The following is a 25,230-nucleotide window of genomic DNA, read 5'->3' as shown; positions in this document are numbered from 1 at the left end:
ATATAAAATCGATAGTGTTGTAAAGTTTAAAAAAAACAAGTTTTTCAAAATTAAGCAAAATAAATTCAACTTTAAAGTTTTTATGCTTTTGACACTTTAACAAAAAGAAAGAATGATTATACTTTTACATTTTTTATATTTATTTATATATTTTTAAATTTTTATTTTCTTTATATTTTATATTTGTTTGAAAAAAATTAATACATGTGTTTTACAAACTATATAACTGATTTATAGACATCAACGAATGTGCTAATACAACCAACCCTGTGTGTGAACAAAACTGTACCAATACAAATGGTAGTTTTCGATGCTCTTGTAGATCGGGTTTCAATATCAACTCAACAGATCCGACCAAATGTGATGGTAAGTATTTTAATGTAAACCTACGAACTGAAGCTCTTTAAAAATAATTCAATTGCAGTTAAAGTATGAAATCTACTTAATATAGTAGATGTTATGGTAGTTTTAATGGCAATACTATTTATCATTTTTACTTTCTCGTATATACGAAGTATAGAGAAAGTCTTGTAACCGTGCAGAAAAAATCGAGATTTTTAGAAATCTCGACGTTTTACACCTCACTGATACGCAAAAACATAATTTTGCAATTTTGTCCGTATGTCTGTGTGTCTGTGTGTGTGTGTGAGTGTGTGTGTGTCTGTCTGTGTGTAAACATGATAACTTGAGTACCGTTACAGCTAGGTTGAAGAAATTTCATATATAAGTATTTTATCAAAATTGTAGTTCCGTATCAACTTTTGAGCGATTTCCGATTACCGGAAGCGGTATTTTTTTAACTTTGAATTTTTCAAAAGCCTATAACTTGAGCACTATTTCAGAAAGATATATGAAATTTCACATGTTAGTAAAAGATCTAATTCTCTACCTTATTTTAAATTTTGAGTAAATTCCGTTGACCGGAAGTACTAATTTACGCTATTTCCGATTTCTCCAAAAACACATGTAAATTTAAAATGTACTAATAATATTGCGCACTATTATGCACATTTTGTTTTGGCTTTCGCTTGGTGCGCAATTGTTTTTTTCTACGAGATTCTATTCTATTTTAAAAAGTTTAAGTAATTAAAAATCATGTCTATATTCCGAGTTATATAAGAATATTCGAGAAAGTTTAGGGGAGATCACTCCCGGTTTATTTAGGTTAAGTTAACAGAGCTGGCAAAATTATTTTAATATGAGAAGATATTTAAAAAAATATAAATTACATTTTAACATGTAATTTTTAAACATTCCAAATTTTAATACATATGTTTTCAAATTTATATTTTTTCTTCAGACATCAATGAATGTACTAACACAACCAACCCTGTATGCGAACAAATCTGTAGCAACAATCTAGGTGGTTTCCGATGCTCTTGTAGAAACGGCTACACAATTAATAAAACAGACTCAACAAAGTGTGACGGTTAGTAATTCTTCATATACGATAACTAGCGATACACTTTATTAACATAACTGATGATGACGACATATGAAATCAATAAAATTCTTTTGTCATTAATATAAACAAAACATGTTATTGTCAACAAAATTTAAATATATTTTAATAAAGATTAAAAGTCATCATCAATATGAAGAAACTTTTTGAAAAAAAATACACATTATAATAACAAAAAAGGTGCAGTTTATTTTAAAAATCGAAAGTGTACTGAAGTTATTTTTTTTTAATTATATACTGCCAACACAATATTTAAAATTTAGAAATACCAAAGTCTACATTTACGTTTTTTATTATTTTGACTATTTAGGGTGTAAAATAAAAAAATGATTTCATTTTAAAATTTTCAAATTTAAATAATACAATTGTTTCAAACACTTTATAACCGATATTTAGACATCAACGAATGTGCTAATACAACCAACCCTGTATGTGACCAAAACTGTAGCAATACAAATGGGAGTTTTCGATGCTCCTGTAGATCAGGCTACAGCATCAATTCAACAGATCCAACCAAATGTGATGGTTAGTATTTTTTTATATTTAAATCTTATATCCGAAGCACATCAACAACAAATAAAATGTAGTTGATATATGAAGTATAAAAAATGTAGATTGTTGTGACAATTATTCATAGCCATATTAATTTTTCATTTTTGATTAAGACATGCCAGCATAAGCTCAGTGTAAAAATAGCTTTAAACTTAATAGCAATTAACTTATGAGCTGTTGTTTTCTAAATGTATCAAAAATGTTATATAAGTTATCGAGTCGTTATTTTTTCTTTAGACATCAATGAATGTGCTAATACAACCAACCCTGTGTGTGAACAAATCTGTAGCAACAGTCTTGGGGGTTTCCGATGCTCTTGTAGAACCGGCTACACCATTAATAAAAACGATTCAACGAAATGCGACGGTTGGTATATGATTTTTGTAAAATTATTCACGGAAATAGTTTTACAACAAAAAACATGATGTTCACAGTTGGGACACTGATCTTTTCTTAGTTATATAAAATTATATTCGAAAATGGTAAAAAAAAATTTAATAACTAAAATTCATCACTTAAAATAAATATACATTCACATTTATTTAGCACGAAATAAAAATTCCATTTTAATTTTTCTTTTAATAGAGTGTGAAGATAAATTTTTACAAAATTGAAAATTAAAACATGCTTTTCAGAAATTAACGAATGTGCTAATACAACCAACCCTGTGTGTGAACAGAACTGTACCAATACTCTTGGTAGTTATCAATGCTCATGTAGAACTGGCTACAGCATAAATAAAACTGACACAACGAAATGTGATGGTAAGTTTCTGTTTTTGTAAAATACAAATAAAAACTTAAACCTCTCAACATAGGCAGTTGAATTACAAAATGAATAGTGTTATGTAATTATTTGAAAAATTTTAAAGCATATATTAAAAATTATAACATTTCTAATTAATTAAGGAATAATAAGTTCAAACTAAAAGCTTTTATCAAATTATAAAACAAAGATGATTTCATTTATACACTTTAATCTTATTTTCAAATATATTAAATTAAAAAAAATGACCTAACTGATTTTCAGAGATCAACAAATGTGCTAATACCACCAACCCTGTATGTGAACAAAATTGTACCAACACACCTGGGAGTTTTCGATGTTCATGTAGATCAGGATATAGCATCAATTCAACATACCCGACCAAATGTGACGGTTGGTATATTTTATGTAATCCTAATAAATAAAGGGCTATACTATTTTCTTTATATATTTGCTAAATGTACTTACTTCTAAACGCATGAAATGTAAAGATTGTTTAAAAAGTTTCCAACCTGATATATACGTTTTAAAAAGTATTTTTTTCAGACATCAATGAATGTGCTAACACAACCAACCCTGTGTGTGATCATAACTGTAGCAACAGTCTTGGGAGTTTCCGATGCTCTTGCAGAACCGGCTACACCATTAATAAAACAGACTCAACGAAATGTGACGGTTGGTAGTTCTTTTTTTTTAAATTACTCACGGAGACACTTTTGCAACAAAACAGATGATGTTCAAATATTAAATGAATATAGTTTTTAATGGAAAACATTTAATGTTCTACAAAAGTTACATATTTATTTTACGAAGTTTAAACCTATTACTAAATGATAGACAGGAAAATGAACTTACAACGAAAGAGAAATTCAGATTTCACTTTAAATATTTTTGAGAATGGGTTTAGTCAGTTTTTTTAGAAATATATATTAACGTTTTTTTTTAGAAATTAACGAATGTGCAAATACCACCAACCCTGTGTGTGATCAAAACTGTACCAACACACCTGGGAGTTTTCGGTGCTCATGTAGACCAGGCTACAATATTAATTCAACAGACCCGACAAAATGTGATGGTAGGTATTTTTTATGTTAACTTAATAATAGGAAATTATATGCAGTTGTTACATGAATTTAAAATATGTAGACGCTATGAATGTTTGAAATAGCGTTACTCTTTTGTCATTATATATTTGCTAAATTTATATACTTTGAAAATAAATTACATTTTAAATTTGTTCTAAAATTAATTTTTTTATCTAACAAGATTTTTTTTTTAATTAGAAAAATTTCCTACCTGATAACTAAGTTTTCAAATGTAATTATTTCTTCAGACATCAATGAATGTGCTAACACTACCAACCCTGTGTGTGATCATAACTGCAGCAACAGTCTTGGGAGTTTCCGATGCTCTTGTAGAACCGGCTACTCCATTAATAAAACAGACTCAACGAAATGTGACGGTTGGTATTTATTTTTTGTAAAATAACTCTACGAGACACTTTCAGAACAAAACAATATGTTCAAAGATTAAATTAATATAGCTGTATATGGAAAATATTTCATGTTCAACAAAACTAAAATGCATCAATTAATTTATTACAAAGGGAAATATACTTACAACGATGGATAAATTCAGTTTTCACTTTAAATAGTTTTGATTTAGTCAGTTTTTTGAGAAATATAATATATTAATTCTTTTCAGAAATTAACGAATGTGCTAATACAACCAACCCTGTGTGTGATCAAAACTGTACCAATACACCTGGGAGTTTTCGATGCTCATGTAGACCGGGTTATAGCATCAACTCAACAGATCTGACAAAATGTGATGGTTAGTATATTTAATTGTAAACCTAATAGGAAAATCATTTTAACAAAAAAAGGCACCTGCATCAAAAAAAAAATAAACCGCCGTTTTCCAACTCGGGATATAGATATTTCTTAATCAAATTTTAAATACTTAATTTTAAAAAAATATAATAGAATCTTGTAGAGAAAATGATTGCTCACCAAGTCAACAGAATACTATGTGTGTATAATAGTGCTGAACAATAATACTTTATAAATTCATATGCCTTCTTTGAGAAATTGGAAGTGGTGTAAGGTACTACTTCCGGTAAAAAAAGAAATTACACCTAATTTCGCAGCAGACAGATCATTTACTTATATGTTAAACTTTTACATTTAAATTGAAATAAAACCGGGAGTGATCTCCTCTAAACTTTCTCGAATATTCTTATATAACTTGGAATCTAGAATGATTTTTAATTACTTAAACTTTTAAAAATAGAATAGAATCTCATAGAAAAAAACAATTGCGCACCAAGCGAACGCCAAAACAAAATCTGCATAATAGTACGCAATATTATTAGTACTTTATAAATTTACATGCGTTTTTTGAGAAATCGGAAATAGCGTAAATTAGTACTTCAGTTCACCGAAATTACTCAAAATTGTATAGAAGGTAGAAAATTAGATCTTTTACTTACATGTGAAATTTCATTCATCTATCTGAAATAGTACTGAAGTTATAGGCTTTTGAAAAGTTCAAAGTAGAAAAAGTACTACTTCCAGTTATCTGAAATCGCTCAAAAGTTGACCAGAATCTACGATTTTGATAAAATACTTATATATGAAATTTCATCAACCTAGCTGTAACGGTACTCAAGTTATCGTGTTTACACACACACACACACACACACACAGACACTCAGACATACGGACAAGATTGCAAAATTATGTTTTTCCGTATCAGTGATGTGCAAAACATCGAGTTTTGTAAAAATCTTGATTTTTTTTTTTGCACGATTACAAGACTTTCTCTATACTTTGTATATACGACAAAGTAAAAAATACTCAAGTTATAGGCTTTTGAAAAAAAAATTAGATGAAAATACACTCCCGTTTACTCGAAATCACAAAACTATACATAATTACTGTGTAGATGTAATATTTATATATGAAAGTTCATCAACCTAGCTTTAACCGTACTGAAATTATCCTGTTCGCAGACACACATCCAAACAGACACACACATAAAACAGAAACTGTTTTTCCGACTTGTGAAATACTCGTATACGAGACAAAACATTAACACAGTTTTCTATAAAATAATTAATGCAATGCTATTATGTATTTATTAATTTGTTTACATTAAAATACCTACCAAAATAAAAACTTATATAAATTGTTAAAATAAACAATTAACATTTTTCTTTCAAGCTATTTTAATAAATAGATATTCAAAACCTTTTAAATACGTGTAAATCCTTTTCAGACATCAATGAATGTGCTAACACAACCAATCCTGTGTGTGAACAAATATGCAGCAACAGTCTGGGTGGTTTTCGATGCTCTTGTAGAAGCGGCTATACCATTAATAAAAATGATTCAACAAAATGTGACGGTTAGTATTTGTTTAAGTAGAAGTACTAACGGTAACTTCTTTACCTCATATAATATTTTCTTAACATACTTAATCTTTAAAATATTATAGTTCTTAATTAAAATCATATAATTTGCCAACAAAAACTACCGATTAGTTAATATATATATATATATATATATATATATATATATATATATATATATATATATATATATATATATATATATATATATATGTATATATATATATATATATATATATATATATATATATATATATATATATATATATATAAATGTATGTATAACATAATATAGATATAAATGACCTTTTCGATGGAAAGATTCATTCATTTTTATTTTTGTTGTTCTAGAATTTATTAAAATAGTTTTTACTAAATTTGAAAATCCTTTTTTTTAGAAATTAACGAATGTGCTAATACAACCAACCCTGTGTGTGAACAAACCTGTACCAATACTCCTGGTAGTTTTCAATGCTCTTGTAGAAACGGCTACAGCATTAATAAAACAGACACAACGAAATGTGATGGTCAGTGTCTGTTTAAAAATTACATTTATACGCTTTACATGTTAATAAATGCAGCTGATATATACAATTGACAGTGTAATAAAGTTATTTAAATATGGTCGACAAAAACGTTATGAATGTAGGAAAAACAACTCGACCTAATCAGTTTAAACATTTCAAATTAAAAAACAAAAGATAATTCAATTTTTTAAATTTAAATTTTATTTTGAAATCAATTACATTTGTTTTAAATGTTATAAATAATTTTCAGACATCAATGAATGTGCTAATACCACAAACCCTGTATGTGAACAAAACTGTAGCAATACAAATGGGAGTTTTCGGTGCTCTTGTAGATCGGGCTACAACATCAATTCAACAGATCCGACGAAATGTGACGGTTAGCATTTGTGTTTTTAAATCTACTAAACGAAACTGTTAAAAATAAATGAATTGCTGCTTATGTATAGAATCAACAAAATAACGTAGAGATACTTTTTTTTCAATTTTAGGTTCAATTGACAGACCTGCTAAAAAATTTACAATTACAAAATTTCCAAATTATAAATATTAAATTTTATCTTCAAAGCTATCGCTTTCAAAACATTCAACGCCTAATATAAACGTTTTGAAATGCGTATTTCTTTCTCAGACATTAATGAATGTGCGAACACAACCAACCCTGTGTGTGAACAAATCTGTAGCAACAGTCTTGGAAGTTTCCGATGCTCTTGTAGAAATGGCTTCAATGTTAATAAAACGGACTCAACGAAATGTGACGGTTAGTAACTTTTAATGGAGTCACTTTTAGAAAAAAAAAAACAAGACGTTCACGAATGGGATTATAGTGAAATTTGAAATTTAAAAGCTATTTTGTTATTATGAATAACATTTTTTTTAACAAAAATTACAGATTAAAAAAAATATTATTGATCCTCATCAAAATGATATATAGGGGCCTACCTAACTTTTCAAATACATTTTTCACTTAGTATTTTTTAAGGAAATCTAATGAAATAGTTTTTACAGTTATAAATATACAGCAACAGCAATATTAAAGAAGACCTAACGAAATATGATGGTCAGTTTTGGTATATGCAAAATACAAACATTTAAATAACTAAACAGATTTAGCTGATTTATAAAAATCGACCCTGTGATAAAGCTATTTTCAAAAAATATATTGCATATAAACGATTCAAAAAGAAGAAATAAAAACTTCCACTTTAAATATTTTTAAATTTTTGACTCTATAGGGTATTAAACAAAGGATGATTTATTTTTAAATGGTAGCTTATGATTAAAAAATATTACTATTTGTTTTTTCATAATTTATATCCGATTTTTAGATATTAACGAATGTGCTAATACAACCAATCCTGTATGTGACCAAAGCTGTAGCAATACAAATGGGAGTTTTCGATGCTCCTGTAGATTTGGATACAACATCAATTCAACAGATCCGACCAAATGTGATGGTTAGTATTTGTTTATGTAAATATAATGTCCTAAGCACTTTAACAGCAGATTAAATACTTTTTATGAATGTAATATTACAACAGTAGATTATTTTGACGATTTCTAAAGGTATATATATATATATATATATATATATATATATACATATATATATATATATATATGCCTAAATTAATTATCTGAAAAATTTGCTAATAATTTGTATCTTTAATGCTGTTGTTTAAAAAAAATCAAACAAAACCTTTTAAATTAATTATTAATTATTTGTTTTTTTCTTCAGACATCAATGAATGTGCTAACACAACCAATCCTGTGTGTGATCAAACCTGTAGCAACATTCTAGGAAGTTTCCGATGCTTTTGTAGAACCGGCTACGCCATTAATAAAACAGACCCAACGAAATGTGACGGTTTGTATTTGTTTATGTACATTACTAAAGAAAACTAGTTTTCATAAAAAAAAAATTATGTACACATCTGTATTAATTACATATTTAATGATTTATTTTTTAAACTACAAAAAATAAAGGATTATTTTTTATTAAAACGTAATTAATCACTGAATTGTTATATATGTAAATATACATTCAAGTTTGTCTAGCACGAAAGATGCAAACATTTTAATTTGAATATTTTTTAATATGTGATTAAACAATTTTTAGAAAATGAAAACAAAAATAATGCTTTTCAGAAATTAACGAATGTGCCAATACAACCAACCCTGTGTGTGAACAAAACTGTACCAATACTCCTGGTAGTTTTCAATGCTCATGTAGAACTGGCTACAGCATTAATAAAATTGACACAACAAAATGTGATGGTTAGTTTTTTTTTTCGCAAATATAATATTCCCAATAAAGGTATATAAAATTTAACATTAAAATTTATAATACTTCCAATAAAAAATTACATTATTTTAAAAAATTAATATTGTTTTGAAATCTATTAAATTCTATAATAATTTCTATAACTAATTTTAGAGATCAATGAATGTGCTAATGCAACCAACCCTGTTTGTGAACAAAGCTGTAGCAATACACCCGGGAGTTATCGATGCTCTTGCAGATCAGGATACAACATTAATGTCACAGACCCGTCAAAATGTGATGGTTAGTATTTGTTTGTAATACATACAATTTAACAATTTTAACAACAAAAATGCAGTTGAAATATATAACAAATGTTTATTGTAGATTCTATGAAATAATTAAAGACAATCCTTTTTATTAATTTCTTTATTTTATGGTAAAATTAGAGTATCTTGTAAAAATTGTTAAAAAATATTTATTTTTATAATAAAAGCTATTTTGTAAAAACAAAATTCAAAACACAATAAATAAGTTTTAAAATGTTTATTTTTTAGACATTAATGAATGTGCTAACACAACCAATCCTGTGTGTCAACAAATATGTAGCAACAGTCTTGGAAGTTTCCGATGCTCTTGTAGAAATGGCTACACTATTAATAAAACAGATCCAACGAAATGTGACGGTTAGTATTTTTATTTGTAAAAGTACTAACTGAAAAATCTTAACCACAGAACACTGTTTTTTTATATATATAATCGATACAGTATTATTGTTCTTCATTAAAAACGTATATTTGTCAACAAAATTAACCTATTTTTTACATAAAACTGGTCGTTTTAAAATACATAATTCTGTTTAGAAGTAAAGATACGTACATTCTACACTTACACTTTTCTAGAAGGCGTTGAAATATATATATATATATATATATATATATATATATATATATATATATATATATATATATATATATATATATATATATATATATATATATATATATATATATATATATATATATATATATATATATATATATATATATATATATATATATATATATATATATATATACTTTTTTCAGAAATTAACGAATGTGCAAATGCTACCAACCCTGTATGTGAACAAACCTGTACCAATACTCCTGGTAGTTTTCAATGCTCCTGTAGAAGTGGCTACACCATCAATAAAACAGACACAACGAAATGTGATGGTCAGTTTCTGCTTTTGGAAAATATAACTATACTCTTTAAGTACTAAACAGATACAGTTGATTTATGAAAATGAAAGACTAATAAAGTTGTTAAAATAGTGTATGGCCCATAAAATATTCCAAGTCGAAAAATAAAACTTTTTAAAAATTCATATTTGAAAACAAAAGATGATTGTATTATTACTTTTTTATATTATTTGAAAAGTTAAACGTTTTTTAATAATTTATATAACGGTTTTCCAGACAACAACGAATGTGCCAATACAACAAACCCTGTGTGTGAACAAAACTGTACCAACACACCTGGAAGTTTTCGATGCTCATGTAGATCAGGCTACAACGTTAATTCTACGGATGTGACCAAATGTGCTGGTTAGTATTTGTTATATATTACTTTCAATTGAAATACATTAACATTACATTAAACGTAGTAAAATATAAAAGAAATAAAAAATGTAGTTTCTTTGAAATAATTAATGGCAAAACGCATTTTAGAATATTTTTTTTTAAGTTACAATACATACCAAAATTGTGCATTGTAAAAAAAAAAAAATAAAACTTTTAAAATGTATCCGTTTAGCTGCTGTTTAAATAAACAAACCTAACATTTTTCTAAAGGTTTGTTACTTTTTCAGACATCAATGAATGTTCTAACTTAACCAACCCTGTGTGTGATCAAATCTGTAGCAACACTCTTGGGGGTTTCCAATGTTCTTGTAGAACCGGCTACGCCATTAATAGAACGAACCCCACAAAATGTGACGGTTAGTATTTATTTATGTAAATAACTAACGGAAACACATAAATTAAAATATATAATTTGCCAACAAAGCTTACATATCTTTTTAGAAAGATTATAATTATAATTATATATATATACATTTATATGCTTATATAAATAAATAAGTATACATATATATTTATTTATATATATATATATATATATATGTATATATATATATATATATATATATATATATATACATTTTTCAGAAATTAACGAATGTGCAAATACTACCAACCCTGTATGCGAACAAACCTGTACCAATACTCCTGGTAGTTTTCTATGCTCTTGTAGAAGTGGCTTCACCATTAATAAAACAGACACAACGAAATGTGAAGGTCAGTTTCTGCTTTGAAAAATTCAACAATTAAACACGTAATTGTTTTTTCAAATTGGTAAGTTGATTGTTATTTAAATATTACATGACCCACAAAACATTCCGAATCGAGGAATAGAAGATTTAGAATAAAACTTTTTAAAACTCAATAATTAAAACCAAAACATGATTTTGTTATTACATTTTTATATTTTTTGCAACCTAATACATTCTTTTACAATTTACATAACAAATTTCCAGACAACAACGAGTGTGCTATTACAACAAACCCTGTATGTGAACAAAACTGTAACAACACACCTGGAAGTTATCAATGTTCATGTAGATCAGGCTACAACATCGATTCAACAGATCAGACTAAATGTGCCGGTTAGTATTTGATTTCGTAAACTTTATTGCTGAAACACTTAGAAATATATATTAAGTGTAGCTGAAGCATATAATAAATAAGTAATGACGTTTTTATAAAAAAACTAATGGCTTTGCTACTTGTAATAATTCCATGTTTTGAATTAAGGTACGTAAACATACAAGTACCTTGAAAAAGTTGTAAAATCCTGTAACATTTAATCATTTAAGCTGTTTTTTGAATTTGAAAAACAAAAAAAAAGTTTTTAAACATTTGTTTCTTTTTAGACATCAATGAATGTGCTAACACAATAAACCCTGTGTGTCAACAAACCTGTACCAACACTCCTGGGAGTTTCCGATGCTCTTGTAGAACCGGCTACACCATTAATAAAATAGACCCCACAAAATGTGACGGTTAGTATTTGTTTATGTAAAATTACTAACGGAAAAAAATAGACTATCGATACAAAAGAAATATTTAAAGTAATTTATTTATTATATAAAAAAAACGTTTATTGTCAAAACAAGTTACAGATTGTGTAATTAAATTAAAATTCTTTACATTTTTAACATATATATATATATATATATATATATATATATATATATATATATATATATATATATATATATATATATATATATATACTAGCCGTCCCGGATAGGCCCTGCTCTGGCTTCTGTGAAAAACCTTTCTGTTAAAGACCATTACCTGTGTGTTTATTAATCATCATAAACCCGGCATTGCCCACCCAAACCACAACCAACCAAAACCTAAACAACAAAACGCAAACATAAATCTAACACAATTACAAATACAAACGAAAACAAAAACCTAACAACAAACCCAACCACAACCACAAACACCAATACGAACACAAAGAAAAAAAAACGAAAACAAACCAAATCCAAACGCAAAACCAACCACAAACACAAACCCAAAGAAAAAAACAAATGAAAAAGCAAACGAAACAAACCAAATCCAAACGCAAAACCAACCATAAACACAATTACAAACACAAACCCAAAGAAAAAAACACAAACGAAAACGAAAAAAGAAAGAACAAAAACGAACCAAATCAAAACGCAACCACTAACGCAAACCCAACCTAAACACAAAGAAAACACAAACGCGAACACAAACGCAAAGTGTTCACAGTCTAGCCCGGGGCAGAATCGCCTGTTTCAGCTTAATAAACGATATTCATAGTCTTTTGCACTCACTTAAACGAACGTAGGTGCCAAACCAAACAAAATAAACAATTATAATACCCCAAGCTTATCCGTAAAATACATACAACATTTGCACTTGATCAATCCCCGCTAATTATGTAATTATTTATTTTCCAACACCAAAACAAAGTAATAAAAAGTAAATTTTTTTCCACTAATGCAATGTTTTATAAAGGGAAGTAATTGTGTTTTCCTAATTTATAAAAGGGAAGTAAGTGCTAAAGGACTAAATATAAATAATTTTCAGACATAATTAGAGTTTTTTTTAAAAGATGATATTTTTAAAAAATTGTTTTTAATGAACATGCCGACAATTATTAATATCAGTTTGAAAAATGAAAATTATTTCCCAACACTTTCAATAGTAATTTTTTAACTCATAAATGTATATTATGAGCACGATAATAATCTAACACTTAAATCCATTGAAGTATATCAACGACAAACTTATTACAAACATACAGAATTGACCTTTATATATTACTAGCCGTCCCGGCCAGGCACTGCTCTGGCTTCTGTGAAAAACCTTTCTGTTAAAGACCATTACCTGTGTGTTTAGTAATCATCATAAACCCGGCATTGCCCACCCAAACCACAACCAACCAAAACAACAAAACGCAAACATAACGCTAACACAATTACAAATACAAACGAAAACAAAAACCTAACAACAAACCCAACCACAACCACAAACACCAATACAAACACAAAGAAAAAACAAACAAAAAAGCAAACGAAAACAAAAACCGAACAACAAACCCAACCACAAACACCAATACCAACAAAAAAAAACAACGAAAAAGCAAACGAAAACAAACCAAATCCAAACGCAAAACCAACCAAAAACACAAATACAAACCCAAACAAAAAAACACAAACAAAAACGAAAACGAAAAAAGAAAGAACAAAAACGAACCAAATCAAAACGCAACCACTAACGCAAACCCACCTAAACACAAAGAAAACACTAACGCGAACATAAACGCCCGGGGCGGAATCACCTGTTTTAGCTTAATGAACGACTATAGTACCCCAACTTATTCATAGTCTTTTGCACTCACTTAAACGAACGCGCCTGTTTCAATTTGATGAACAATTTTAATACTCCAAGCTTATCCGTAAAATACCTACAACATTTGCACTTGATCAATCCCCGCTAATTATGTAATTATTTTTTTTCCCAACACCAAAACAAAGTAATTAAAAAGTAAATTATTTTCGACTAATGCAATGGTTTTATAAAGGGAAGTAATTTTGTTTTCCTAATTTATCAAAGGGAAGTAAGTGCTATAGGACTAAATAAAGACATAATTAGAATTTTTGTAAAAGATGATATTTTTTTAAAACTTGTGTTTAATGAACATGCCGACAATTATTACTATAATTTGAAAAATGAAAATGATTTCCCAACACTTTCAATAGTAATTTTTTAGCTCATAAATTTAGACAAATGCGCACGATAATTTTCTAACACTTAAATTCATACAATTCCAACGACAAACATATGCATTACATACAGAACTGAGCTTTATATATTAGATATATATATGTATATATATATATATATATATATATATATATATATATATATATATATATATATATATATATATATATATATATAAGAAAGCTACATCATAATTTTATTTTAGTTTTTTAGTGTTGAGATAGCTTTTACGAAATATATAAACTATTTCAGAAATTAACGAATGTGCTAACACAACCTACCCTGTGTGTGAGCAAATCTGTACCAATACTCCTGGTAGTTTTCAGTGCTCTTGTAGAAAAGGCTACAGCATTAATAAAACAGACACAGCGAAATGTGATGGTCAGTTTTTGTTTTTGAAAGTAAAATTATACTCTTTAACAACAAAACAAATTCAGTTAATTTATAAATTTATAAAATAGATAGACTTGTAATGTTATTTAAATATTATATAGCTGTTAAAACAAATTATTAAAAGTTAAATTAAATAAACAGTTCATATTTAAAAGAAATATGATATGAATATTAAATTTTAATATTATTTTACAACCTAATACACCGTTTAATAAAGTATGTAAATAAATTTCAGATATCAACGAATGTGGTAACTTAACCAACCCTCTGTGTGAACATGAATGTACCAATACAATCGGGAGTTTTCGATGCTCCTGTAGATTGGGCTACAACATCAATTTATTAGATCCAACTCGGTGTGATGGTTAGTATTTGTTTAAGTAAACTTAATAATTGATACACTCAGAAATATTTAAAATGTAGCTGAAATATGAAATAAAATTAATGTTGTTTCTTTGAAAATAAAATAATTGCAAAAATATTAGTCTTTGTATTTGTTAAATTAAAGTGCATTCCCATATAAAAACATTTTAAAATTAGTTAAAACACAATTTAAGTTTCATGTTTAAAGCATGTGTTTAAAGAACAATTCGAAACTCATATATACGTTTTTCAACGTGATAACTCAGGGTTATTTTAAATGTATATTTTTTCAGACATCAATGAATGTGCTTTCACAACTTTTCCTGTGTGCGATCAAATGTGTAGCAACACTCTTGGAAGTTTCCGATGCTCTTGTAGAAACGGCTACTCCTTGAGTGAGACAGACCCTTCAAAATGTGATGGTTAGTATTTGTTTATTAAAAATTACTTAAGGAAAAAATCAGCAGAAAATAATATTTACATTTGAAATCACTAAAATTAATTAGCTATTAATGATTTTTTTTTGTTAATAAAAGTTGCCTATATTGTTATAAAATAAAAAATAATAATTAAAGGGATAAAAATGAGCCTCTTTTTAAAAAGTAAGATACATTCAGTTTTTAGTTTTGTTTTTTTACAATGTAATGAAATTGATTTTACGAAATATAAAACGTTTCTTTTTTTTTCAGAAATTGACGAATGTGCTAATACAACCAATCCTGTGTGTGCACAGAACTGTACCAATACTCCAGGAAGTTTTCTATGCTTTTGTAGAAACGGCTACACAATTAATAAAATAGACACATCAAAATGTGATGGTCAGTTTTAGATTTTTAAAAATAAAAATACACACTTTAACCGTTTAAGAAAGCAGTGTATTTTACAACTTTATTTTTCACAAAATGTGTAATCCATTTCAGAAATTAACGAATGTGCTAATACTACCAATCCTGTGTGTGAACAGAACTGTACCAATACTCCTGGTAGTTTTCAATGCTCTTGTAGAACAGGCTACACTATTAATACAGTTGATCCAACGAAATGTGATGGTTAGTTTATAATAATCAATTCTTCTATTTCTATTTTAAAAAAATAACTAATAATTGTATTTTTGGGTAGTATTACAAATTATCCTAAATGATTTACCTTTAAGTTATAAAGTGAAAGATCAATTACGGTTTAAAATATTAAAGTTTTTTAAACCAAAACTATAACTATGTTTCTAAATTAGTATTTTCTCTAATTAAGACATCACTGAATTTTTTTGAAGTTTGTTTAAATACCATAATTTTTCCGAATTTGATAAATTAAAATTATATTTGATTAATAACGTAAAATTCTAAAACATTTTTTAAAGATAATAAATATGTTAGTATTTTACAACATATGTTACCATTTTTTTTACAGAAACCAACGAATGTGCTAATACAACCAACCCTGTGTGTGAACAGAACTGTACCAATACTCCTGGTAGTTTTCAATGCTCTTGTAGATCTGGCTACACCATTAATAAAACCGACCCAACGAAATGTGATGGTAAGTTTTTGTTTATGGAAATTTCAAAAAATTTACAATTAAATATAAAAAAAAATTGTTGATATTTTAAAAATAGAAAAAAATTTATTAAGAGTATTTTAAAGCCAATTTAAATTTAAATTTCAGGTTTAGTTAAAAATAGAGACATTAGATAAAACCTTCGCCAAATTTACGATTTTGGATGGCAACATTATAGTTTTAGTTTACATTTTCGTAAATGCAATTTATGTTTTTAGTTACTGTACAGTGACAGCAAAAAAAAAAAAATTACAATTGTGTACTCTTTACAATGCAATTTTATTGTAACGACCCAGTACAAAATTACAACATATGTGTCAATGTTTTATTCATTAGGCATTATAGGCAATAGTTGTAAAACATCTGCTACATAGTAAAACATTTCTGTGGTCAGCACTATGCCCAGCCGCCTTTGTTTCCCTAACTAAAGTTAGGTACCCATCAAAGCTGGGTAGTAGTCTAGACGTCCCGTTGCTCTGCTGAAATGTCTTGCTGAAAGAATCCAAACAAAAATTTCTTCGTAACGCTATTATAAAACACCAGGCATTTTATCTCTCCAGATCATACTTCAATCATAAAATAGTAAATCACTAATGTATTCTACAAGTAACTATTTTGTTAGTCTAAAGTTTACGACATGTTTTTTTCTAAATTCTTTTCCAGACATTAATGAGTGCAAAAACATCACATGCCCAGGCCAGCAAATATGTGAAAACACACCTGGAAGCTACACATGCTCTTGTCCACAACCTGGATTTATCCTTGATAGAACAGATAATAAAACATGTAAAGGTGAGATAAACCTAAATATCCGATGTTTTTCTTCTGCTGTTGTTTTGGCAGTTGCATATTTTCAATGCATTCTCAATTCATGTATTAATTAGTATATACCTTTTCTCTTGCAGCATACTATGTTCCCTGTAACTCAAACGCTACAGAAAAATGGGGGATGATAACTAGCCCAAACTACCCACATACATATCCAGCATTGTCCAATTGCTTTTGGAGAATTCCTTCAGTACCTAAAAAAATTACAACTATCACGTACGTACTGATTTTTAAAATAGATTCTTTTATGATCTTAACAATTGAAAGTATTTGTACAACAATTTTTAAAATTGCAACGAAATTGTTATACAAAATATGAAAGAAAATCAAGTAAGATTTTTTTTTTCAACTACCACAACAAATAAGACTGTAGATATTCATAGTTAATTACACATTCGTGAAGTAAGTTAATGGCTGTGTCTAATTAATGATCTTGTGGAATCATATATGCTTGTTTGAAATATTGCTAGCTAAATAAATAATACTATCTGTGGGAAGTACACCTATTGAGTTTATGTTCAGACATCATTTTGATATCTGTAGGAAAGATATCATGTTGCGTAGTGACACAAAACTTTCCTCATTCCTAAAACCATAGCTCCTTGCATTTTCACACACACACGCACACAAAAACACACACACACGCACACACACACACACACACAAACACACACACAATCACACACACACACAAACACAAACACCACACTTTCTAATCTGCTCTTCCTCTTTTACGAATCCCCTTGCACACCATTAACCATTAAACTCTAACCCTCGGCACAATCAGCATTCGGCCAAAACAAATTATTAAGTTTGACTTACATATAGGGAAACAGTCTTAGGCCATGTTAGTGGACGATCATGTACACCGTGTGGAGTGGTGGGTTTCGGTCCATGTCTGGTTAAAATGTTCTGTCTGTTTTAGAAGTAAGTTAGACTACCAGTTATCCTCGTCTAACTGTGTCTACATTCGGCATTGTATTAATAATGTATGTCTATGTTGGTATTTTTGTTAGTGAACAAATAAATGTATCCCTATCATACATCTTGAAACTCACAACTTTATTTTGTATGCAACTATACCACTCACATATTTCAACATTTGTTACCAGGAAAATAAACAATGTTGTATTTAAATTTATGACGACTGTATGATAATGGAATGTCTGAAAATTTAAAAAACAATTAGCGAGATCTAGAAATAAAATAGTAGGGTTATGTCTTTCATCAGTGCTAATAGTATTTACACACAATTTCTTTTGCTTGTAAATCTACCCCTTTCACCAAGCAATTTGCTATAACAATATTTCCCATCCAAATCCATTAATAGTTTCAGAAATTACATTAATTTCAAAGATTTTATTTTTTAAATAACTGCCTATCAATTGTACATAGCCGAATTTAAATGTGTATTTAGTTTACAAAGATATTTAGCATTTGCAAGCAAAAAATATACACATTTTTATGTAAAGTTTATATAGGCAGTGCGACGTAGAATTATTATAACATTAATGGCTGTATGTTATGTTACATAAGAAAACATTAAAATTTAATCCATACTTTCTAAATATTATTTTACTTCGAGCTACTCTTTTAGTACTTAACCTCTAACTTAATAAACTTTTTAACTTACTTTAGAAAATAATGGTCAGCATTAGAAAATTTTATTTGTTGACTTTTTTATCCAGGTTTTTAGATTTGAAAATAGAAACTGATGAAATCTGCCAATATGATTACCTTAAAGTCTATAATGGGTCCTCGGATACCGCCCCACTGCTTCAGCGTTACTGTGGTTCTTACACACCTGACCCCATCAGCTCTAACAACGACCTGTATTTAGTGTTTCACTCTGATCTCGAGAGAGTCACTCAAGGATTTCAACTATTTTATAGTTATGGTGAGTACGCATTGAATCGTTGCATAATAAATAGTTGATAAATGATCAGCCAAACAATACATTATTTCAGTCAGCGTGACATGAAGTCTCTCCATCATTCAGTCGGTCAAACGTTTAGCTAGACATTCAGCCAGCTGGTACTCGAGCTTACTTGCCTGATTAATGTCTGTTATTTAGTCCTTCTGCCAGTGTTGTATAACTATCAATCTGTTCGTGTGTAATGTGCTTTTTTGTACATTTAATATTGTCGCGTTTTTTCTTTCTCGTATTATCTTCCTTATAGTTTGACTATAATGTCGAAATTGTATTATAAGTATGCACTAATGTTGACCAAATTATTTTGACCAATCGTATTTGAGAATAAATTTTATATATATAAACGGTAGTAGTACAATAAAGGGCATGATCGTGAAGAGGAGCTAAATATGTTCTTGCTAAAATGCAATCAATGTCAACATATGGTATAACATTTTAAAAGTTTTCAAATTTTTGTAAAAAGAAACAAATTAAGGACATTATCGACGTAAGTTGAGGGTTTTATATGGAGAGATGGACAAATCGCTTAACTAGGCTCATACAAAAACCCACTAAATTTGGTGCTATACATATAGTATTGCTAGATCACCTTCCTCTATCTAACAGGAGTGCAAACAATGTTAATATTAACAATCAAACACTATTAAAATTAAAAACAACAACCCTGATAATGAATTTAGAAGTATCGATATATATGTTAATTTGTAGCTTATCATTGCACGATCATTTTGTATGATATTATGTATGTTATTATGTATGATATTAATACTGTGCTTATATCGCAAAAACAAGCCAACAGGCAATCCACACGCCCATCATATTCCTAAACCGTTCCTATTTGAACATATAGTATCAGGAACGTTCTCAAAAATCTTCAAAGATGCATAAATAATTCGCGCAATAATCACTTCAAAAGAAAAATGATACTACTGGGTAGTAGTGGTAATAATAATTAGGGTAGGGGGAAATAACCGGAGATTTTTTATTACCTTAAGTATTATCCTAATCCCAATGTATACATTATGTATAAGAAGAAAAAGAGAAAAAATTATAGTAAGGAATACATAGATATGTAGGTAGATATAAGTAAACGTTTACGTAGTGGTGTAACTAGGTCGAGTGTCACCCGGTGCGGCACTTATGGTCCCAACCCCCCATTCACCAAAAAAGTATATATATATATATATATATATATATATATATATATATATATATATATATATATATATATATATATATATATATATATATATATATATATATATATTTATTTATTTATTTATTTATTTATTTATTTATATAGTGAGCAAGTTTACGTCATGGTGTCACCCTCTTCCACACTGTCGGAATATTCACTTTGCACTTCAATGGCTTTTAAACTCCAGTGATTCATTAATTGAACTGATATAATCATTTTTCTTATATATATATTTAGCAATTTTTTGGCTTGGTGTCACCCCTTCTAAATGTTGTCACCCCTCTCTCCCGCTGCGTATACGTATTTGAGTGTTTTGAACCATGAAATCTACGTAAAACATTCTAGCAGCGTATATAGAGATACCAATAAGGATAAAGAAATAGGAATGTAATAGACTAACGTTATTTTTTTCTCACGCATTTTTTACAGAAAATAATGAATGCGACAACCCTGTCAATCCATGCCATCGGACATGCACAAGTACGCTTGGAAACACCACATGCTCATGTCAAGAACCTGGGTACATCATTGATAGCGTAGATTTAACTAGATGTAAAGGTGAGAGAATACAATGGCTAGTCGATAACTTAAGTCGTTGAAAAAATGTTAGTTAAAGTTACTTCCGTGTAGTCCTAATTACTGTGTAATTAAATTTAAGTACCATTTTGAACCTTACATCCCTGGTAGTCGGGGTTCGTTAGTTGGGGATAGCAACTCTACTAGGAGAGAAAATTCCAAAATCAAACAACTGCCGCCTTGTTTTTTGTTCTTGGTTGGACAAAGGCTATGGAAGCAAATTCAAAATAAATAGCAGGCTGAAATCGGAGTCAATAGCCTCAGTGGCGCATAACCAGTTGACACCTATGCTTAATCGCGTTGGAGGGAATGCCTTCCAACACTAAAATTATTTCCAATACAAAAATATCAAGAATGAAGAATAAGAGAAGAACCTTACATCAAGTTGGCAGGTGAAGGTGAGCATCCTGACTCAAGGGTCATGAGGAGATAGCGTGGCCTTTGATTATCCTAACGCTAGACAGGTACACACCATAGCTGGGTGGACTCAGTGACCTCAGGGATGTTAACTCAAAATGTTCAGTAGTTGGTTGCTCTACCCTTTGAGCTCACTGTCTCATGCTTGTTTCGCACGTAACTTACAAGCATCTGTTGACATTTTATTCTTTCAGCTAATTACATACCCTGTGGCGCAGCTGTAAGAGATACAACCGGTTTTATAACTAGCCCTAACTACCCACAGTACTACCCAGGTTTTTCGGATTGTTCTTGGATTATACCGGCTAAACCTGAAATGGTTACAATTATTACGTAAGTACATTTCACTGTAATAGCTCAGCCATATGCATTTCATGGATCGTCTAAGTGTATTTGTTGCAAATTATCATTTCATTTCACAAAGTTTAGTTATTGTAATTCTTTATTATTTAAAAAAAAACATCCAGAATAAATATAAGTACCTTTTGTTGTATGTTACAAAATTGTAATAGTTATTATCTTATATACGCGTATCCTTCTTTCTAGATTTCAAGACTTTGAATTACAAGCATCACCGAGTTGTAATGCAGATTATGTAAAGATATTCAACGGGACATCAGAAAGTGATCCACTGCTTCAAGTTTATTGTGATGTAGCCTTCCCTGATTCGATCCGTTTTACAGGCAATCTCTATGTAGTTTTCCATTCAAATAACCAGACGAACTTACGTGGGTTTAAAGCAGTATACACCTACGGTTAGTATGAACCTAATCGTTAAATTATAAATATAATATATAACTGATATGTTCTAGGATAGACATTATCCGAATATCTGAATTTAAAAAAATACAAAGTTATTTGTTTGTAGCATTTTAAGAAGGCTCATAAAGAGGCATTTAAACGTTTTTAAATTTATGTTTATTATCATTTTCTCTGAAAGAAAGTATGCATTATTTAGAATGAATAATTCATACATTTTCTTAAACCTTGTTATCGATGTTGACAAGTTCGTTGTAACTATAATTGTGTATAAAAGTGGAGGGTACTAACACTACATTTATTGTTACTATTTTCATAGTTGCTATTTTAATTTATCATGTCTATCCATCAACCACGTTTTATACGTCATTCTAATTACGAACAGTTAGGATGTTTAAGAGAATAATTAATCAATACATACACAAAGATAAGCATTTATATTATGTTTATATTGTATTATGAGGAAATCGAAATAAAGGTGTAAACTTTTTTTTTTAAACTCGTTGTAGATTAATAGTATTTCTATTTTTTGCACCATTTTCCAGAAATGAATCAATGCAAGGTTCCCACCGGACCATATCAGGAGAAAAACTCGCTAACAACAGGCAATTCAACATGCTCTTGCCGACAACCTGGATTCATTATTGACCCTGCAGATTCCACTAAATGTAAAGGTGAGTAAACTTTCATTTACATTTTAAGACCAATAGTTTTAATATTTGTTTTGTATTTATATTGATGTATACAATTGTGTAACTATGTTTATAGTTTTAATCTTTATCAAAAATCGTTTTTTTTTATTTGTATTAATTTTTTTACAATTTTGTAACGCTATTTTATTGTTTTAATATTTGTCAAAAGCCTGTTTTATATTTGTATTACTGTATACAATTGTGTATAGCTATTCTTATTGTTTTTAAAATTTGTCTAAAATGTTTTTTATTTGTATCAATGTATATAATTGTGCATAGCTATGTTTATATTTTAATATTTGTCAAAAGTATATTTTGTATTTGTATCACTGTATACGACTGTGTTTGTCTTGCAGCAAACTACATTCCCTGTAACACGGCGGTTACTGGGAATACAGGTCTTATAACTGGTCCAATCTACCCTATCAGTGGCAAGAGTAACTTTGAATGCGCTTGGACTATTCCGGCTAAACCTCAAATGGTAACAACCATTAGGTATGCCTACATTTCTACAATTTTAAGTAGTTTCCAGCTTTAATGAAAATTCGACTGAAATATGTTTTTTTTTCATTATAAATAAAAATAGATACACCTTGGTAGAGTGATTTTAAAATGTCTCATTAGAAAATCTACCCTAGATGCCAACACATATTTTTCGATACTTGAAATTTATAAATATAATTAGTTTTAGACGCTATTGACTTTCATAGACGAACTAATTTTCATTTGTTTCTTCTTAGATCAAGGTACATAAATCGTTTACAATATGAAAACCATTTTCTTGAAAATCATGCTTTTTTAAAAAAATATTAAGTATTGTGTTTAAGCTTTTAATAATAAGCTTTGTTCCCTCTGTAATCTCTAGCCAATGTCTAAAATCATAAAAAATTATATTTATTTGTGTTCACAAACTTCAATTATCATAATATAACATATTGCTGTTTTTTTTTCATTTTAATACAGGGTTTTAGATGTTGTATTTGAATCATCTCAGAACTGCTCGTATAGTTTTTTGACATTTATAAACGGTACAACAAAAAATGATCCAGTGCTTCAACAATATTGCGATTTAGTTGTCCCTAAAGTAATGAACTTTACCAGCAACCTGTATTTGATAATCCATTTTCAAGGAGCATATAATTATTGGGGATTTAAATTGGCATACACTTACGGTATGTATAATTCAAATCCTTGAAACGTATTTCAAATTGGAAAAATAATGTGAATTTTTTATATTCTAGAATTTTAAAAATACGAAAAAAGCAATTACAGTAGGTTATTTGCATATGTATAATGTAATGCTAGTTGTTTTTTTTTTAAAGTTAATTTAACTATAGATTATACCTATAATTATATAAAACTTAACTAAATCTAAATTATATAATATAATTATAAACTTATTTATTATTGACTGATGATATGATTTTTACCCGCAGATTGAATGCCTGCCGGCTAAAATCTTCAGGGATCTATTTTTCACTTTTAAAATTTCATTCTAAGAAAAAGTGTTTGCACATTTTAAGGGAGCAAACACAATGGTAAAACCAAATCAAGAGTTATATTATGATTGTTACTGTGAGATAACATGAGTTTCTTAATTAATATCATTCATACATCAAGGGTTTATAAGTAATTGGTTATTATAACTCAATTACGTTTCTATACATATTTTTTAAATTAAATAATTCAGTACGTAATCAATAGTAGCACTTTTTAATGCAACTACATGTCGTAGTCAAATAATAAGCGCATTTTAAGATATTGAAAACATAAAAATATTTTTAAATGGGTTGTGAGAAAACTTAATACCTAATGGTCAAAAGATTCTGAATTATATGAATGTATACTTTTATGTGTTTTAAAGTTATCTAAAAACCATGTATACAAATGTAAGACAGTTCAATTCCTTTAATGCGTGTATGATACATGCTTAAAAAGTCAAAAGATGTACTGTTTTTTATGATTGATTTAATATGCAAATAAACGGGATAATTACTTTATTTTAACACATTTCTGTCTGGTTGTGGGTTTTCTAAAAATCAAATTTGTAGCCGACTAAATTTAAATAAATTACAATAAATTGCACTAATATTCAATTTGCTTTTATGTCTTGTCATTTTTTCGAGAGGAAGTATTTTTTTGTAATTCTGTATAAATCAAAGTTGTA

The 25,230-nt window shown here is 28.4% G+C and overlaps 1 protein-coding gene across 1 annotated transcript; it reads left to right on the top strand.

Moving 5' to 3' along the window:
* Positions 1-9,161: 9,161 nt before the first annotated feature.
* LOC131947078 (latent-transforming growth factor beta-binding protein 1) lies at positions 9,162-24,917 on the top strand. The gene is made up of 23 exons (XM_059308157.1): positions 9,162-9,284; positions 9,539-9,671; positions 10,442-10,570; positions 10,834-10,962; positions 11,192-11,320; positions 11,560-11,688; positions 11,956-12,084; positions 14,603-14,731; positions 14,979-15,107; positions 15,400-15,528; positions 15,796-15,924; positions 16,027-16,155; positions 16,514-16,642; positions 17,324-17,452; positions 17,566-17,704; positions 19,177-19,385; positions 21,049-21,177; positions 21,807-21,945; positions 22,159-22,367; positions 22,917-23,045; positions 23,420-23,558; positions 24,027-24,235; positions 24,500-24,917. Exons 1-23 carry the CDS (start codon positions 9,162-9,164, stop codon positions 24,502-24,504), a joined length of 3,111 nt encoding a protein of 1,036 aa, XP_059164140.1. The 3' UTR covers positions 24,505-24,917.
* The last annotated feature ends 313 nt before the right edge of the window (positions 24,918-25,230 follow it).

This window comes from Physella acuta, unplaced genomic scaffold, assembly GCF_028476545.2.
Source record: "Physella acuta isolate Inbredline_101_S28 unplaced genomic scaffold, ASM2847654v3 ptg000581l, whole genome shotgun sequence".
Classification (NCBI taxonomy): Eukaryota; Metazoa; Mollusca; class Gastropoda; family Physidae; genus Physella; species Physella acuta.
Note: the sequence above shows the minus strand (reverse complement) of the source record. Positions and strands in the feature narration are given on the sequence as shown.